This window comes from Rhinoraja longicauda, chromosome 22, assembly GCF_053455715.1.
Source record: "Rhinoraja longicauda isolate Sanriku21f chromosome 22, sRhiLon1.1, whole genome shotgun sequence".
NCBI classification, from domain to species: domain Eukaryota; kingdom Metazoa; phylum Chordata; class Chondrichthyes; order Rajiformes; family Arhynchobatidae; genus Rhinoraja; species Rhinoraja longicauda.
The window spans coordinates 15,459,124-15,479,144 of NC_135974.1; the positions used below are offsets into that span (position 1 = coordinate 15,459,124).

The 20,021-nt window shown below is 47.5% G+C and overlaps 2 protein-coding genes across 2 annotated transcripts in view; one reads left to right on the forward strand and one right to left on the reverse strand.

Moving 5' to 3' along the window:
• Window positions 1–783: 783 nt before the first annotated feature.
• On the forward strand, window positions 784–19,958 carry slc52a3-1 (solute carrier family 52 member 3-1). Its single transcript, XM_078418815.1, has 4 exons — window positions 784–865; window positions 3,657–4,807; window positions 9,898–10,021; window positions 13,868–19,958. Exons 2-4 carry the CDS (start codon window positions 3,738–3,740, stop codon window positions 14,078–14,080), a joined length of 1,407 nt encoding a protein of 468 aa, XP_078274941.1. The 5' UTR covers window positions 784–865; window positions 3,657–3,737; the 3' UTR covers window positions 14,081–19,958.
• The window catches only part of LOC144604424 (uncharacterized), a 267,429-nt gene continuing 263,774 nt past the window's right edge, over window positions 16,367–20,021 (reverse strand). The window contains exon 3 of the mRNA XM_078418818.1: window positions 16,367–16,982. Coding sequence (XP_078274944.1) covers window positions 16,707–16,982 — 276 coding nt within the window. The 3' untranslated portion in view covers window positions 16,367–16,706. The remainder of the gene's footprint in view (window positions 16,983–20,021) is intronic.

A 20,021-nucleotide genomic window follows, 5' to 3' on the forward strand; every position in this document is an offset into this window, starting at 1 on the left:
AGTCAGGATTGAACCTGTGGGTCTCTGGCGCTGTGAGGCAGCAAATCTACTGCTGAGGCACCAAAAGCATAAAGGATTGCATCACCATTCTGTGCAAAATAATGAATGAATCAGAAGAGTATTGAGGTATTGATGGAAATAAAGTCCACTGGTCCAGACATTCCACCAAGATCCGTGACCTGCCGGATGATCGGAGTTTTCAAGTGTCCTGATTAAACACAGTGCAGATCTACTCTTGAACGCTCGAGGGAGCTGGTGCAACATTTCCAGAATACTGCCTATTCACTTAAAACTTACTGGATCTCAATTATCTGACCAGTCAAATGTTTCAAAAAGTATATTCCAAGTTTCCTACGTTATTGAAAATGTCTCATTCAAACGATGAGCTGAATTGCAATTTCTTAGGCAGAAGTACAGTCCCAGAAACTGGAAGCTGGATCTGGTGGCTCCAGATTAAAACTGGAGATAGACGATCAATTGGCTTATTAACAATTATTTTACATAAAGCAGTTTGCAAATGGAAGATGAAGGTAAAGGGTCCAGACATGAAACGTCGCCCATCGTTTTTGTCCAGAGGTGCTGCCTGACCCGTTGAGTTACTCCAGCACTTTGTATGTGTTTAAGGTATCTGAATGTCCTTTGTCTAAACTTACAAAATGCACCCTATTCTTATGTTGGGAAAGGCAGCTGGACAGAAGCCAAAGAACAACATGTGGTGGTAGGGTGAGTGTTATTGGACAAGAGAGCGTTCGGGGCTGTGGTTTGGACATGTGCCCAAGTGAACTGGAGCGGAAACAGCCTAGTACTATCGCATTGCACTCCGAATTACACTTAGGGAACTTGAATGGCCATTTCCTTCTGCAAGGTAGGACACTCTGTCATCTTGTCTAAAGGGGAGATCTGAGCACCTTTGTGTGTGTGTAAGCCCCCCAGTCTGTCTCTGTGTGTGTGTGTGTGTGTGTGTGTGTGTGTGTGAATATTGTTCAGAGTACGGGCTTTATGTGAGTGTGTATTCATGGACGAAGAGAGCTTAAAAAGTGATTCCTTGGTTTGATCTTCTTGAAACACTAGAGTTCTTGGAACTTGTGATGTGTGTCAAAAACTTTCAGTAGCAAAAAAAAAGAGTCTTATGTAGTAAGTTTAAGGTAGTAGAGCGTTTAAAAGATGCTTCATGTAAGATGTTACTAAACATATATTAAAACTAAAGCACATTAAGGCAGAAGTAGGTTTTAAGTAGAAGGAGGGAAGGAATGGAGAGGTCAGGGAACAAAGGCATTTGAGTGATGTGGGATATGTCGGTGCGTTTAATTTGTAATTAAAATCACTGCTGCAACAATTAATGGATCAGGATTTTTACATGGCTGCATTTCTCCCTAATAAATTAAAAGCAACATTAGGACTGACCTCTCTCTCTCTCTCCATAAACCTTCTTGTTCATGCAACCTTTTTGCTTATATAAAAACTCCAAACTTCAGTTTTAGTCTTAGATCTAGAGACACAGCATGGTAGCAGGCCATTCAGCCTACTGAATCCACACCAACCCCTACAATCTTTCCGAGGGCGACACAGTGGTGCAGCGGTAGAGTTGCCGCCTTACACACCAGAGACCTGGGTTCAATCCTGGCGATGGGAGCTGTCTGCACAGAGTTTGTACGTTCCCCTGTGACCACGTGGGTTTCCACCTTGTGCTCCGGTTTCCTCCCACATTCCAATGTTTATAGGTTAAATGGCTTCTGTATCCGCACTGTATCTCTAAAGTCCAAAGTAAACTATCGAAGACTTGTTCACACTAGTTTGATTGATTAAAAGTTACAGCATGGAAACAGGTCCTTTGGCCCACCGAGTCTATGCCGACCATCAATTACCCGTTCACACTAATTCTGTTATTCCACTTTCTCATTCACTCCCTACACATTAGTGGCAATTTACAGAGGTCAATTCATTTACATACCCGCAGGCCTTTGGGATATGGGAGGAAACCGGAGCACCTGGAGGAAACCCACACGGTCACAGGGAGACCATGCAAATCCCACACATCTAGCACACGAGGTCAGGATCTAGAACACTACGAACTCCCAACTAAACTCCGAACTATGAACTGCCTTGGCTGCACTAGGAACTTGGGTCTCTCATTTGTTTTGCATTATATTGGTTTAAAAATTTTTTTAATGAACTTTTTATTTTTCTTTGCTGGTCATGTTATCTATTGAGTACCATGTTTACAAAGAGGTTGTGCTGCTGCAAGTGTGAAACCGGAGCACCCGGAATCAACCCACGCGGTCACAGGGAGAACATGCAAACTCCATACGTAGCACCTGTAGTTGGGATTGAACCCGGGTCTCTGGCGCTGTGAGGCTGCAGCTCTACCACCGTGCCACCCTTTGCGCCGCTGAAGATGTGTCCATGGTCAGATTTCTCCATCTCCGTGAATATCCAAAGCAAACACATTTGAAAGGCTCCCGCAGACTCTTTGTAAATCATTTATTTGCTGAGTGTGGTAACAGAATGGCTGTGCTCTGCTGACGTCACCTTTGGAACATGTCGAGGAAGGAGAAAGATTTGGAGGAAATAAAAGGAATGAATAATTAGTTTCACCATAGCAACAGTGGCTTAAAAGGGGCGGGTTACACAGTATCGTGGATAGGACTTCAAATTCAAAGGGCTCATTTTCAGTGGGATTAATGGATGAGGGGTCATGGAGGCACACTGCTGAGTCATACAAGACCAAAACAGGCCCTTCAGCCCACTGATTCTGACCCACCACAGAGTCATACAATTATACAGCATGTAACAAGGCACTTCATCCCAAGTGGAGGGAATGGACAGGCGGCGTTTCCGTTCGGGAACTTTCAGATCCTTCAGAAGACCCTCTGAAGAAGGGTCTCGACCCAAAACATTGTCTGTCCATTCACTCCACAGATGTCGCCTGATCCATTGACTTCTTCCAGCACTTTGTGTTTTGCTCGGGATTCCAACATCTGCAGTTCCTTGCATATTGAGAGCCATTGAGTCATATGGCACAGAAACAGGCCCTTCGGCCCAAATTGCCCATGCCGACCCAAGCTTCCCCCATCCACACCATGCCCATACCCCGCTAAACCTCTCCTGTCCACGTACCAGTCCAACTGTCTTTTAAATGTTGTTATAGTACCTGCCTCAACTACCTCCCCTGAGGTATATACCCTCTGTGTGAAAAAATGACCTCTTAGATTGCCCTCTCACCTTAAACCTATGTCCTCTTGCTAAGTTTGGTTTGGTTTAGTTTAGAGCAGCTTGGAAAGATGCCCTTTGATCTACCAGGTCAACACCGCCCAATGATCACCCATACACTAGTTCGATCCTACACACTGGTGACAATTTACAGAAGCCAATTAATCTACAAACACGCACGTCTTTGGAGTGTGGGAGGAAAGGGGAACACTTGGAGAAACCCCTCATGGTCATAGGAAGAACGTACAAACTCCTTACAGACAACACCCGTAGTCAGAATCGAACCCTGGTCTCTGGTGCTGTGAGGAGGCAACTCTACTGCTGAGCCACCGTGCCGCCTAGATTCATTGATTCTGGTTCTTGAATCCCCTACTCTGGGTAAAACCACCTTGGTGTGGCATGGCATCATGTCTGATGAACTCATTGTTTTCCTTTGATGTTTTCAGGAGAGAGGTCCACCTTTCGGCCATCCATCCTCAGATGCAAGTCCTCGCCGTCGCGTAGACTGAGTTGTCTTGTGCGGCACCATGGCCCTCGCTGTGCATCTACTGGCTTGTATATTCGGCATGGGCTCATGGATCGCCATCAATGGCCTTTGGGTGGAGTTGCCACTCATCGTGAACGTGTTGCCTGAAGGTTGGGACCTACCCTCCTACCTCACCATCATCATCCAGCTGGCCAACGTGGGGCCTCTGTGCGTCACCCTCATGCACAAGTTTGCACCGGGGAAGATGAAGGAGATCATCGCCATTTACGTCATTATCAGCATCGGCCTCTTGGCCAGCTTATTGTTGGTCTTCTTCTGGAGGGAAACGACACTCCTGGCGGGCAAACTCCACAGCACAGCGTTCCTCATATTGACCTTTTTCTTATCCTTGGTGGACTGCACGTCCTCTGTGACCTTCCTCCCCTTCATGATGAGGCTACACGCAACATACATCACCACTTACTTCATTGGGGAGGGCCTGAGTGGTTTTGTGCCGGGTTTGGTGGCAATCGGCCAGGGAGCCGGGATGATAATGTGCGTCAACGTCTCGAAGGCGGACAACGGGACCGCGGGGAACCTCACCGACGGAGCCGGCCTCCACCAGGTGGAAACCCACTATGTGCAGGCCAACTTCACCACCGAGACCTTCCTGGTTTTCCTCACAGTCATGATGGTCTTCTGCTTGGTGGCTTTTGTTCTCCTCACTCGAGTAACCCTGCTACCCTGCAGGAGTCCCAGCGACAAGCGAACCGCCGCTCAAGTAGCGCCCGTCTTCACCATTGAACGGGAAGTGAGTAAATCCATCCCCAAGCGACCAGCTGATGTCCAAGCCCACAGGCTGACTGACCTTCAGAAGCAGGCGGCCAATTCTAAGCTGGTGGTGGAAATGCAAAGCCTGTCAGCTAGAGAGCTCAGTGGGTATTCCAGGCACCAGCTTCTGTTCCTCTACCTTCTGGTGCTCTGGGTGAATTCATTGACCAACGGGTTCCTTCCGTCAGTGCAGAGCTATTCGTGTTTGCCCTATGGTAACACTGCCTACCACCTCTCTGCTGCCTTGAGCTCCATGGCTAATCCCGGCGCCTGTGTCATCGCTTTGATCCTGCCCAACAGGTAGGTCTCACCGTGGGAACATCGTTGTGGTCCTTTCAAGGGGCAGCGATGAGGAGAAAGAATGGGAGATAGGAGGGAAGATAGACCCTGAAGATTTCATTGTAAATATGAGTAATGGATGCTAAAGACTGTCCTCCCCTGCATTTGAGAGATTGTACCTTGGTAATCTCAATGCTTTCAATCTGTTGGTCGGATATTGTTTACTTTAGATAGACATGAAGTGCTAGAGCAACTCAGTGGGTCAGGCAGCATCTCTGGAGAAAAAGGACGGGTGACGTTTCGGGTTGGAACCCTTCGTAAGAGGGGAAATGGGGGGACTCGGGAGTGGGAGATGTGTGTACAAAGAAGGGGAAAGGAGCCGGGTGACTGGGGAGTGGGGGTAGGTTTGGGGAGATGTTGGGAGAAATGGGTAAGCTTTCAGCATCTGCAGTCTCTTGTGTCATGTATAAATGCAAAATATTTTGCAGACATAACAAAATGCAGGGTTGAATCTTGCATTGGACATCATTAGACATAGGACCAGAATTAGGCTTCTCTCCCCATCGAGTCTACACTACCATTCGATCATGGCTGATCTATTTTTCCCTCTCAACCCCACTCCCCTGCCTTTTCTCACCTTTGACTCCCTTACTAATCAAGAACCTGTGAATCTCCACTTTAAAAATACCCAATGACTTGGCCTTCAAGCTATCTGTGGCAATGAATCTACAGATTCATCACACATTCCTTCTCTCCAAAGATGCTGCCCGTCCCGCTGAGTTGCTCCAGGTTTTTGTGTCTATCTACAGAAATTCCTCCTCGTCTCCAGTCTAAAGGTAGATCCTTTTATTCTGCCCGATGGGCTGAATGGCCTCATTCTAATACTATGTTCTTATGATTTTATGATACCATGTTAGTGCATCTCTTGAGCTTGGTTTAGTTTATTAGATAAAGTCCAGTAAAGTCTGATTAAAGATAGGCAGAGGGTCTCCAATGAGGTCGACTGGTCAGGACCGCTCTCCAGCTGGTGACAGGATGGTTCAGTTGCCTGATAACAGCTGGGAAGAAATCCCTGAATCTGGAGGTGTGCGTTTTCAAGCTTCTGAATCTTTTGCCTGATGGGAGAGGGGAGAAGAGGAAGAGACCAGGGTGAGACTGGTCCTTGATTATGCTGGTGGCCTTGCCGAGGCAGCGTGGATGGAGTCAGTGGGTGATTGTCTGGGCTGCCTCCACAACTCTGCAATTTGTTGGGGCCTTGGATGCAGCTGTTCCCAAACCATGCTAATCTGTTGGGACAGCCAGAAATGGGATGCAATGGAATTTGCCTGAGAGCAATTGCGCATTTTAATCAGAATAAATTGTTCTGCTTTGCAGAAAGTTTAATAATAGACCTGTTATTGAGATAGAGGCTTGTTGACCCTGCTATTTCCGAGCCCTGAGGACAATGTTTTATGGATCAGTAAGTATCTGCTTGCGATTACGATTGACAATTTTATTATCAAGAGCAAGAGGGAGTACAATCAGCCCTCCATGACGATTAACTGCAGGGTCTTTGCTGAGTCCAACATCAGCAACACTGGCATTTTTCATTTGTGTCCTTCAGCATCTTCAAACACATTTGCCATCTTTAAGCTCCAGGCTGCCTAGGAAAAGAAAGACACAAAATGCTGGAGTAACTCAGCAGGTCAGGCAGCATCTCTGGAGAAAAGAAATAGGTGATGTTTCGGGTCAGAAGTCGAAACACGAGTCTGAAGAAGGGTCTCGACCCGGAAAGTCACCCATTCCCTCTCTCCAGAGATGCTGTCTGTCCTGTTGAGTTACTCCAACATTTTGTGTCTACCCGAAACACGAACGTTAATATCTCTAATTTCAAGTAACCCCTCCATTCCCTCCCCTCCCCCCACCCCCCTCCACCCAAGTCATCCTGTCAGTCCACTGTTCACATCCTTGTATCTCTGCCCCCTTATTCTACCTCCAGTCCTCCTCCCACTTTCAGTCTGAAGAAGGGTTCCAACCCGTGACGTCACCTATCCCTTTTCTCCAGCAATGCTCCCTGATGCCTCTAACCCCTGATCCCTGCGATGATCCCTCTAAACATTTATTCACAAATGCTGGAGTAACTCAGCAGGTCAGGCAGCATCTCAGGAGAGAAGGAATGGGCGACGTTTTGGGTCGAGACCCTTCTTCAAACTTTTCCTATCTGTGTATCTGTCCAAATGTTTTGTGAATGTTGTGCTAGCACCTGCCTTAACTACCTCCTCTGGCAGCTCGTTCCATACACCCATGTGTGAAAAAGTTATCACATGGGTTCCTATTAAATCTTTCCCCCCTCTCACCTTAAGCCTGTCCTCTGGTTCTTGATTCTCCTACTCTCAACAAAAGACAGTGCATTCACCCTATCCATCCCTCCAATGACTTTATACGCCTCAATAAGATCACTCCTCATCCTCCTGCGCTCCTGCGCTCCAAGGAATAAAGGAAGGGCAATCTTAGGCAATGTTTGGCAATGTTTATAATGTTAAGATTGGCAATGTTTATAATGTTACTTATTTTCTCCTTTCCCCATGGAAACCATTGGCATTTGTTGCCTGAACTCTGCTCTTCGCTCCACTGCTCTTTGCTCTTTCCCTCCAGCAGTGCTTTCATCTACCAGTTTACGATGTTATCCAGGTCACAGTAACCTCACTGACTTTCTCTAGTAAACACAGTAATCTATTTCTCCCCCATTCACTCCCTGGACAGATTTAGAACACAGTGGGTGGCACAGGGTGGAGCAGCGGTAGAGTTGCTGCCTCACAGCGCCAGAGACCCAGGTTCGATCCTGACCACGGGTGCTGTCTGTACGGAGTTTGCACTTTGTCCCTGTGACCGCGTGGGTTTTCTCTGGTTTCCTCCCACACTCAGAGACCTGCAGGTTTGCAGGTTAACTGGCTTCTATAAATTGACCATAGGGTGCAGAATAGAACCAGATCATTGGTTGCAGTGGACTCAGTGGACCAAAGGGCCTTTTTCCATGCTGTATCTCCAAACTAAACTAAAGTAAATACTGGACATTGAAGAATACGGCGCTGCACAGGAACACGCCAAGATAAACTGTGTGTGCACATCATCCGTTTCTCTCCATCCCCTGCACTTCCACGTGCCTATCTAACAGCCTCTTATACCTGTCTCCACCTCCACCCCTGGCAGTGCGTTCCAGACACCCACCACTCTCCGTAAAAAAAACCCTGCTCACCTCGTTTAAACTTTGCCCCCTTGCCCCTCTCACCTTAAAGTTATGCCCTCCATCTTTGACACACAAGGAACTGCAGGTGCTGGTTTATGGGGGGGGGGGAAAGACACAAAGTGCTGGAGTAACTCAACGTGTCAGGCAGCATCTCTGGAGAACATGAATAGATGTGGATGGCTCGATTGTAATCATGTATTGTCTTTCCGCTGACTGGTTAGCACGCAACAAAAGCTTTTCACTGTACCTCGGTACATGTCACAATAAAGTCAACCCCTAAACTAAAGTAGGTGATGTTTCGGGTCTGAACCCTTCTTCAGACTGTTCAACTATCTTGAAGAAGGGTCCCAATCCGGAATACCACCTGTCAATGTTCCCCAGTGATGCTGCCTGACACGCTGAGTTACTCCAGCACTTTGTATCCTTTTCATGGAAAATATTATATGTTATCTGGTACGAGTCAGGTTTTACCAAAGCTGCACATCAAAACGACGGTTCACTCCCTACCCGTCCAAACAGCTGAATAAGGGACATGCATGCCTGGCGTTCTTGCTGCTTGTTACCTGGTGCAAGGTTCGCAGATACGTGAATACAATAAAATGATGACAGGAAGAGTGATTAAGGCAGGGACTGGTTGCAGCTGGCACTGGGGGCTGTAAAAATGGATTGTGGAATCTGAAAGCAGAGGTGTTGTAACTAGTCCAAGAGAACAAAGTTGTTATAGAGAGAACTGGAAAGATTCCACCGCACCATGGCCCTGTAGTCGACACCCGGGGCCAAAGCGTGGATGGCAGTGATGGCGGTGCTGGACCACGCATCTGCGACCCGCTTGCATTTGCCTGCAATGTGCTGGACGCAAGTCGCCGCGATTCCCGCTGTACGCCACTGCAAAGCCCTTACGAGGGACCCTTCCAGGTGCTGCAACACGGTGCCACGACCTTTGTCATCGACGTGGGCCGGCAGGCATGAGACTGTCTCCGTCTTAAGCCGGCACACTTGGACATTGACCAACCAGTGCAGGTGGCACAACCCCACGCAGAGGGCGTCCACCATCCCGACCGCACCCGCCCTCAACTCTGCCACCCGCCCTCAACTCTGCCAGCTGCGACCCCAGACACAGGAGACACGTACATGAGATCAGGCCGCCTCACTCGTCAGCCTAACCGCCCCCATTACTCTGGTTCTGGGGGAGGGGGGGGGGGGGGTGATGTGGCGGGCCGAGCCACTTTGGTATCGAACCTTCGTTTGTCGGGCTCAAACTCTCATGTGGACCGGGCGTGATCCGGGCCACACGGTCAGGGGGGCGGGCATTCGTGTGCCAGGAGAACAAAGGATTTGGCTGTTGGGATTGAAAGTCGGGCATGTATTCGGTTAATGATTAAACAGAGTGCTTACACGATGTGTGGGCCTCCACAATATATATATATATATAAAAATAAAAACACGAACAGAGAGAGAGAGAGAGAGGGATATATATAATAGAATATAAAATGTTCTATGTAATATATAACAAAAATATTTATAAAATAACAATGTGGTTTTAATTCTCATTATACTGTCTCTCTGTCTCTCTGTCTCTCTGTCTCTCTGCCTCTCTGCCTCTCTGCCTCTCTGCCTCTCTGCCTCTCTGCCTCTCTGCCTCTCTGCCTCTCTGCCTCTCTCCCTCTCTGCCTCTCTCCCTCTCTGCCCCCCCTCTCTCCCTCCCCCCTCTCTCCCCCTCCCTCTCTCCCCCCTCTCTCCCCAGTTATCTCATTACAAAAGGGTCTTCTCATTTGGTATTTGTGTCAGAAATGATTTTCAGAACTAGATTTATGACTGAAGGAACAATTTGTTAGCAGCGGTTGCAACAAAACGTTGACGATCTTCTTGCCTTTTCCTTCCCCAGGTCCTTGGTGCTGTTGGCGTTCCTGTCTGTGCTGGGAACGATGTTTGGTGCCTATAACATGGCCATGGCTGCTCTGAGTCCCTGCCCCTTACTCCAGCACTCCTCAGCGGGCTCTGCCCTCATCGTGAGTAGCAACGGTTATGCAGTGAACGTACATATAAAAAGCCTTGGGAATTTCCTTAATCCGACTCACCAATGATATTTCGTGGTCCCTCTTGGTTCTAATCACCTGCTTGTGTTCTTTCCTACTCACTTTATATTCCTCGGGTATTGCTGTACTTGTGGCTGAAGGATTAGAAGTCATAGAAGACATAAATTCATACAGGTCTCGACCCGATATGTTATCTGTCCAGATGCTGCCTGATCCGTTGGGTACTCCAGCACTGTATGAGGTCATACAGCATGGAAACAGGCCCATCAGCCCAACACGTCCACGCCGACCAAGATGCCCCATCTAAGCTGGTCCCAACTGCCCGTTTGACCCGGATCCCTCCATAACTCCTGTCCATATACCTGTCCAAGTGTGTTTTAAATGGTATCATAGTGTCTGCCTCAGCTAACTCCTTCAGTTTTAGTTTTAGAGATACAGACTTGAGGGCATTGTTTCAGTCTTTTTGCACTATTATTGTTTGTTTGTTTTAAGTGTATGTATGTGCTATATATGTGTACATGTATGTAAGAATATACACCGATCAGCCAAAACATTATGACCACTGACAGGCGAAGTGAATAACATTAATTATCTTGTTACAATGGCACCTTTTCAAGGGGTGGGATATATTAGGCAGCAAGTGAACAGTCAGTGCTTGAAGTTGATGTGTTGGATGCAGGAGAAATGGGCAGGAGTAAAGACCTGAGCGACTTTGACAAGGGCCAAATTGTTATGGCCAGATGACTGGGTCAGAGCATCTCTGAAACGGCAAGGCTTGTGGGATGCTCCCAGTCAGCAGTGGTGAGTACTTACCGACAGTGGTCCGAGGAGGGACAAACCACAAACCGGCGACAGGGTGTTGGGCGCCCAAGGCTCATCGATGCGCGAGGGCAGAAGGTCTACTGTGGCACAAGTCACAGAAAATTTTAATGGTGGTCACAGGAGGAATGTGTCACAATACACAGTGCATCGCACCCTGCTGCGTATGGGTCTGCACATGGAGGACCAACAGCATATTAGGCAGGTGGTCATAATGTTTTGGCTCATCAGGTCATAATGTTTTGGCTGATCGGTGTATAAACACATATACACACTTGTGTATGCTGTAACATACTGCAAGTAAGAAGGTCATTGTTCTGTTTGGGGCATATGACAATAAAACACTCTTAACTGACTCCTGGCCAGTCCTGATTCCTGGCCAGTCCTGATTCCCAGACCCGTGTCCGTACATTTGCTGTCTGTAATCCAAATGCTTCCTTCACTTCTCTGGTTCATGTGGGCAGGAGGCCGTGAGAACTGACCTGAGACTTCAACATGTGAGTCAATTGCTTTTGAATTTCTCACTACAATGGGTAAATCAATAATGAGCCCACATTGTGCATTTGACCCTGTCCTTTTACAGTTCAGGAACTGCAAATGCAACCTTAACTCTTTCTGCAGCTCAGTTAATGTGTGGAAGTGGCTCCAGTAAAATCTAAAGGAAGATTTTGCCTTGAACACGAAGTTATCCCAATGCGTCAATCAGTATCTGTGGAGAACGTGGATTGACGGCGTTTTGGGTTGGGTCCATTCTTCAGTATGAAGACGGGGTCCTGACCCGAAACGACACCTGTCCACCTTCAGAGATGCCTCCTGACCCTCTGAATGTAAAGGAGATGAGGAGGGATTTCTTTAGCCAGCGGCTGGTAAATCTGTGGAATTTATTGCCACAATCGGCAGTGGAAGCAAAATAATTAGGTGTTTGTAAAGTGGAGATTGATAGGTTCTTGATTGGTAAAGGTGTCACGATTACGGGGTGAAGGCTGGAGAGAGGGTTGAGAGGGAAAAATAGATTTATTGTTGCAAATACCTCTTTCACAGAGGTGTAGATATTGGCATCAGCAATTTGATGAGATATTTAGGCAGATTATCACAAACATGGGTAAGGAGGTAAATTTTAATCTACATCACAATGATGGAAAGGGGGATGGATGGTGAGGGAGACGGAGAGAGAGAGAGAGAGAGAGAGAGATAGCAAGGCTTAGGAAGGAAATCCCAGGGTTTATCAGAAGTCATAGCTGCTGATTAGGTTCAGGCCTAATCCAGAGGCTAGCATTTCAGTGGCTGGAATTCACAAACATCAAAGTAAGAAAGAAAACAAGTTAAAGCAACAAGAGCATTACATTTTGTCAAATTCCCAAATCAAAGGTCTCTTAACCATAATCTTCTGGGAGTTCCTTGATTGAAGAGGAGGTGCTTAAGGCAGCCAGATACCCTGGTCCGATCCTATCCTCGGGGCGTTGTTTGTGTGGAGTTTGCACCTTCTGCCTGTGATCGCGTAGCTTCAGTCCGGGTGCTCCAGTTTCCTACCACATTCCCAAGACGTGCGGGTTTGCAGGTTAATTGACCTCTAACAAATCTGCCCCTGGTGTGTCAAGACTGGGTGTGGAAGTGGGATAATACGAAGTGAGTGTGAGTGGCGTGGCTGAAGGGTTTGTTCCCATTGCTGTATCTCTAAACTAAAACTAAACGGAATCCTTCCCTATTCCTCCCTTATTATCTGTGTTGTGATCCTCAAAAGATTAATAGACGGTTGAACTCGATCCAGAGAGACTTTTTAATCAGGTTTGTGATTGGGGTTGAGAACCAGCCTTATCCCCTGAGACTAGGTTTGTGCAATGTAGAAATGTTGTTCCAATTAGTTTCAAGCTTAATGTGTTTATACATCAGCACTTTGGTGGTTTAAGGAGGTTTTACTTCTCACCATAAACTAATAATCTATCACCATGTTTGCCATAATTATAGGTTATGTAGACATAATAACATTGTTCATTTTTTTCCTCTGAGTTTTATTGCTGCTAGCAACACACATTTTATCTCCTTGTTTTTGTGACACTATTGTTGTGTCCATGTTTCAGTGACATTTTTCTTATGGGTCTGAAGAAGGGTCTCAACCCAAAATGTAATCTATTCCTTTTCCCCAGAGATGCTGCCTGACCCGTTGAATTACTCAGCATTTTGTTTCTCTCTACGGTTTCTTCCTGCACATTTTTAATGAAATATTTTTGTTGTAATCAGTGCGGCACAGTGGTGTAGCTGGTAGAGCTGCTGCCTCACAGCGCCAGAGACCCGGGTTCGATCATGAGTTGGGTTCCTGTCTGCGTGGACTTTGCACTTTCTCCATGTGTCTGCGTGGGTTTCCTCCGGGTGCTCCGATTTCGTCCCATGTCCCAAAGATGTGCGGGTTTGTAGATTAAGTGGCCCCTGTAAATTGCCCTTTTTGTGTGTGTCGGGACTGGATGCGAAAGTGGGATAACAAACTAAAGAGAGTTTCACACAAAGGGCGGTGGGTGTCGGGAACGAGCTGCTGGAGGAAGTAGTTGAGGCAGGTACTATCACAATGATTAAGAAACATTTAGACAGGTACACGGAGAGTGTAGAGGGATATGGGCCAAAGACAGGCAGGTGGGACTAGTGAAGATGAGACATGCTGGCTGGTGTGGGCAAGTTGGGCCGATGGACCGGTTTCCATGCTGTATAACTCTATGACTGTATGAATTCATGACATGGAACCCATCTACAACCACTTCAGTGCTGGAATAACACAAGGGGTCAGGCAGCATCTTTGGTGAAAAAGGATGGGTGATGTTTCAGGTCCGAATCCTTCTTCAGATTGACCCATCTTTTTTCTCGAGGGATGCTGCCCGACTTGCCGAGCTCCTCCAGCACTTTGTGTCTATCTTCGGTTCCTTTCTACATGCAGCCAGTGATATAATTGTGCCTATTTGCTTAATTCACGGTGTGATTTTGTATAACAAGCGATGTTTCTTGTCTGCACAGGTCCTTTCATGGATTTTATTTACTGGGACCCTGTCCTATGTCAAGGTGATGACTGGAATCATTTTCCGGGATGAGAGCTACAGCGCCCTGGTGTGGTGTGGAGCTGCAGTGCAGCTTGGCTCCATGATTGGAGCATTGACTATGTTTCCGCTTGTGAATGTGTATGAGATTTTCCAACCAGGGGCCAGCTGCACTACAAACTGCCCCCTCTGACCAAAAACACGGAGAGGTCAGCGATTCCGGCGGTGAAGGCAGAGCAGTGAATGATTCCTGCCGCCCACAAGTTGACTGTACCTTCGGGACAACGGACTTTACTGTTTCCGAGAGTCATTTATCGAGCAAAACCTCACCGTCTCTTTTGGATTCACCCGTTGTTTCTTTACTTGTCCAGTTGCTGACCCAGAAGCCAAAGCCGCTGGAAATCTCGGTTAAAAAAAGAAGGGCGGCACAGTGGCGTAGTTGGTAGAGCTGCTGCCTCACAGCGCCAGAGAATCGTGTTTGATCCTGACCTCGGCTGCAGTCACTGTGTGGAGTTTGCATGGTCCACATTCTCCCTGTGACTACGTGGGTTTCGTCCGGGCGCTCCGGTTCCCTCCCACATCCCAAAATATGTAGGGAGTGGATGAGAAAGTGGGATAACGTAGAAATGGTGCGAATGGGTGATCGATGGTTGGTGTGGACTGGGTGGGCCGAAGGGCCTGTTTCCATACTAGCTCTACAAATAAAATGTTGGAAACACTCCGTAGGTCAGGCAGCATCTGTGGAGAGAAAAACTGTGAAGAGTTAAGACTTTCGCTTGGTGAATAAAATCATGAGAACAATGGATCGGGTAGATGCACAGAGTCTCTTGCCCAGAGTAGGGGAATCAAGAACTAGATGACAAAGGTTCAAGGTGAGGGGGGGGGAAAGATTTAATAGGAATCTGAGGGGTAACTTTTTCATGGAAAGGGTGGTGGATGTATAAAATGATCTGCCAGGGGAGGTAGCTGAGGCAGGTACGATCACAACATTTAAGAAACAATTAGACAGGCACATGGATAGGATAGGTTTAGAGGGATATGGGCCAAATGCAGGCAGGTAGGACTAGTGTGGATGGGACATGCTGGTCAGTGTTGGCAAGTTGGGCTGAAGAGTCTGTTTCCACACTCTTTGACTCTGAGTCTGTGACCTCTCACCAGAATGGGGAAGAGTTGGAGCTAAAGCAAAGTAAAGAGAAGACAAAAGGGATGGTCCGTGCTTGGCTGGGGATGAAGCGATGCTAAATGCAGTGAAGCTGGTGCTGACTGAGAGAAGGTGGTGATTATTTGAAGAGGTTAAGCTCTTTGTTAAGGACTGGGGGGCTACGAAAGGTGGAAGATGAGGTAGTGCTACATCCAGTTTAGGCTGGGGTTTGTTGGAAGAGTGCAGAAAGGCACGGGGTGCAGTGTTAGAGTTGCTGCCTTACAATGCAAGAGACCCGGGTTCAATCCTGACTGCGGACGCTGTCTGCGTGGAGTTTGTACGTTCTACCCGTGACCGCGTGGGTTTTCTCCAGGTGCTCCAGTTTCCTCCCACACTCCGTTTGTTAAGTTAATTGGCTGGGGTAAATTGTCCCTAGTGTGTCGGGTAGTGCTCGTGTACGGAGATCGCTGGTCGGCGAGGACTCAGTGGGCCGAAGGGCCTGTTTCCACGCTGTACCTCTAAACTAAACTTTAAAAATGTTGAAGATGGAAAGTTCAGAGTAGGATTGGGTGCGGAGAATTAAGGTGATGGGCAAATGGAGCTCAGGATCAGCTCTGCAGTTTGAACGGGAGTATTTGGTAAAGCAGTCACGTTAGGTAAAGCAGCTGATTTGATCAGCTGAGGAATGGTTGATGGAGTTTAATGTGGAAAAGTGCGAGGCGGTGCACTTTGGCAATGCAACCAGGGCACGATCTTCACAGCGCCAGAGTGTGGAGAAGGGTCTCAACCTGAAATGTCAGCTATGCATGTCCTCCAGAGATGCTGCCTGACCCGCTGAGCTCCTCCAGCACTTTGTGTCTCTTTGCTTTTGAGAATTTCTTATAACTTGTTTCATTTTAGACTTTTACAGTTTTGATCAAAGACCATCAACCATACAGTGCAGCATGGAAACAAGCCGTTCGGCCCAACTTGCCTCCGCCGACCAAGATGCCCCATCGGTACTAGTCTGACCTGCCTGCGTTTGGCCCACATCCCTTTAAATCTATCCTATCCATGTAACATATTGTAATTAAGGTAACATTAACCCTTAATATTAACTGTTTCACTTTGCACAGATACCATCTGACCTAAATATTTCCAACAATTTCTGTTTTTATATCAAATTTCCAGCATTTTGCTTTTCATTTATTAATTTAATTCATTGCGAGGAAGAAAAAAGTAGATTTTAACCTGCAACCTTTGAACTATTGATTTATATTTTGAAACCTCATCTTTATGAAGTTTTAAAGTTCAGGGCATATTGGCAAACGCTGTTCTCTAAACTGTTTGGTTCAATGGTGCTGTTATTGTCACATGTGCAATGTACTAACACAGTGAAATATTTTTTAATTGAAACAGTTCAGTAGGGTTTTGCTATCTCCCCGACCCTCGATTAGCAAGTGTAGAGAAATAGTCCACTGAGCCTGCATACAAATGGTGCCATTTTTAAAGTTCACGCTCTAGTTCTTAAGCGCGGTGCCTGTTCCAGGCAAGTCCCAAGCTGTAGTTCCAGGCAAGTCCAGGCAAGTCCCAAGCTGTGGCGGGTCTCCAGCTATCGCCACCTTGGACACCACGTCCCTCTCCTCGCCCGTCCACCTTAGCTTCCTGCAGCCGACCTCGAGGGAGTGGTGGGCCTCTTCTACCGGTCTCGCTCCTCACCCATAGTGTCCGTCATCGCCGGCCCCCTCCTCACGGTCTCTGGTCTTCGGGGGACGAGCAGGGTCCGGCTCGGTGGGCTTCCCCTCCCAGGCCGGTGGTCCACCGGGTCCAACGAGCAGGGGACCAGCTCGGCGGCTTCCTCCTGCAGGCCGTGACCCCTGGGGTCTTCCGTTCGGTCGCTGGGGACCGGCTCGGCGGGCTCCCCCTGAAGCCGCGATCCGCCAGGTCTTGAGTTTGTAGATAAACAGACGGTTACCTATAATGAAGAAACACAGTGTGATTCACGACTGAGAACTGCTTTCCGTTACACAGAGTTGTGAGGTTCTGAACCATTATTAACAACAATGCTTTGCTTCTTCGAAATGTTTTGGCCTGTTTGCGACTTTAAAGGCCGACCGACAAGAGAGTTTGTTTTTATTGATCGAGAAATCATAATGATTGTTAGAGGTCGGAGTGTGATTTACTAGAAAGCAAAGGAGCTGGTTCGCGGCAAAATAAAACGGGATTAGGATTGCTGCTTGGTTAGATCCTTGCACACTGCGAAAAATCACATTTATAACGAAACACGTTAAAAATAAATTACCCATAAAATTGTTTTTCTTTGCGTTAGAGGTTGCTGTGCGGCCTATATTCTGCTAACTGGTGTCTGGATCATTGGGTTCTAATTGAAAATTTTGTCTAGGGCCTGGATTTTCAAAATTTCCAATTGCCGTTGACAACTTTAGTGTGTAAGAGAACATTCCCATTAGAGATGGTGCCCTGGTGGTTTGTTCATTACAGGGTATGAATATTTCTATTTCTGTTTGATGAAGTGTTTGTTGAAATGCCGTTGTGCAGTTCTTTAGATTTTAGAGATAGAGCACGGTCATAGGCTCTTCGACCCACCGAGTCCGCGCCAACCCCAGCGACCAACCCATGAACGAGCACTATCCCACACTCAGGATCATTTATAATTTTACCTAAGCCAATTAATCTACAAACCTGTACGTCTTTGGAGTGTGGGAGGAAACTGGAGCACCCGGAGAAAACCCACGCAGTCACAGGGAGAACGTGCAAACTCCGTACAGTCAGCACCCGTGGTCAGGATCGAACCCGTGTCTCTATTGCTGTGATGCAGCAACTCTGCCACTGTGCTGCCCAGATTCTTGATTCTTGATTTTGGTTCTTGATCCCCCTACACCATCTTGGTGTGGCAAGGCACCATATCTGGTGAACTCATTGTTTTAGAAACATAGACATAGAAACATAGAAAATAGGTGCATGAGGAGGCCATTCGGCCCTTCGAGCCAGTACCGCCATTCATTGTGATCATGGCTGATCATCCACAATCAGTAACCCGTGCCTGCTTTTCCACCATATCCCTAGATTCCTCTAACCCCTAGAGCTTCTGATGTTTTCAGGTGAGAAGTCCACCTTTCGGCCATCCATCTTCAGATGCAAGTCTTCGCCATCCTGTAGACTGAGCTGTCCCGTAGTCAGGATCAAACCCGGGTCCCTGGCGCTAGAAGGCAGCAACTCTACCGCTGCGCCACTGTGCTCTCCGTGATTGGGGAAGATGCTTTGAGGCATTAACCTTGGTACTGAATTCACCCTGTCCTATTAGCCCTGGTCAATGGCAGATGGTGCTCGGCAACTTGTTTGGATGCTTTAGGGATACAGCATGGAAACAGGCCCTTCAGCCCATCAAGTCCATTCTAACCATCGATCACCCATTCACACTAGTTCTATGTTATCCCACTTTCCCATCCACAGAGGGCCAATTAACTTACAAACCTGCGCGTCTTTGGGATGTGGGAGGAAACCAGAGCATCCGGAGGAAACCCACACGATCACAGGGAGAATGTGCAAACTCCTCACAGACAGAACCTGAGGTCGGGATTGAACCTGGGTCTGTGGCACGTTGAGGCAGCAACTCTCCCGCTGCTCCACTGTGCTGCACCTGCTTTTCTTCCACAATTGACTGTACTCCATCACCTGTTTATAGTCATAGAGTCACACAGCACAGAAACAGGCCCTTCGGCCCAACTTGCCCATGTCGACCATGATGCCCCATCTATCATAACCCACCTGCCCACATTCGGCCCATATCCCTCTAAACCTTTCCTATCCATGTACGTGTCCAAATACCTTTTAAATGTTGTTATAGTACCTCCTCTGGCATCTTGTTACAATGCTGAAAACTATACTTTGCACTCTGCACCTTCCCCTTTGGTCTATCTATTGGACTTGAGTTTGACTTGATTGTGTTTCGGTATAGTATTATCTGCTTTCATTGGATAGCTTGCAAAACAAAGCTTTCCATGGTACCTTGGTACATGTGGCAATTATAAGCCTAAAATGTACATTTGCAACTTTGTACCTCTGGTTTTAGTCAAACGCATTGTAGCGGCTGAGATAGCCAGCAGGGGGCAGCCATACTCCACTAGATGAGGGAAGGAGGCATGGTTTAGCCCAGCTGTAATAAATAAGAATGACCACAAAATGCTGGAGTAACTCAGTGGGTCAGGCAGAACTGTGGAGAACGTGGATAGGTGACATTTCGGGTCAGGACCCTTCTTCTTTCTTGTGTCCTGTGAGTTAGCTATTCTATGTTATCCCACTCTCTCATCCACTCCCTACACACTAAGGGCGATTTACAGAGGCCAATTAATCTACAAACAATCCCCCTCTTATTTTCCATTCCCCCATCCTCTCTCTCTTCCCTGGGCTAGCACCCATTTCTACCCTCCACCCCCCCCCCCCCCCCTTCCCCTTCTACCTATCCTTCTTCTGGCTTCACAATTTGTATCCCTTCTATCTTTATCTCACACCTTATGTCTTTTCATTTATAGCCTTTGTTCATCCATCTGTCTATCAAAACCCCTCCCCCTCACGTATATCCACCTATCACTCGCCAGGCTTAGTTCTGTTCCCTACCGCTCTTCCAGCTTTCTCTCCACCGCCCAGCGCAATCAGTCTGAAGAAGGGTCCTGACCCGAACTGTCACCTATCCATATTCTCCAGAGATTGTGGCGGCACGGTGGTGCAATGGTAGAGTTGCTGTCTTACAGCGCCAAAGACCCGGGTTCGATACTGACGACTGGCGCTGTCTACGGAGTTTGTACGTTCTCCCTGTGACCGCATGGGTTTTTACTGGGTGTTCTGGCTTCCTCTCACACTGCAAAAAATTGTAATTTGTTCCCAAATGTGTATGATGATGCCAGTGTACATGGTGATCGATGGTCAGCGCGGACTCGGTGGACCGAAGATCTTGTTCCCATGCTGTATGTGTAAAGTAAAGATGCTGCCTGACCCG

Coding starts and splice junctions, on each gene's coding strand:
- slc52a3-1 (XM_078418815.1), top strand. CDS start 3,738: ATGGCCCTCGCTGTGCATCTACTGGCTTGTATATTCGGCATGGGCTCA. Junction 4,808..9,897: donor GCTTTGATCCTGCCCAACAG/GTAGGTCTCACC, acceptor TTCCTTCCCCAG/GTCCTTGGTGCTGTTGGCGT. Junction 10,022..13,867: donor CAGCGGGCTCTGCCCTCATC/GTGAGTAGCAAC, acceptor TTGTCTGCACAG/GTCCTTTCATGGATTTTATT.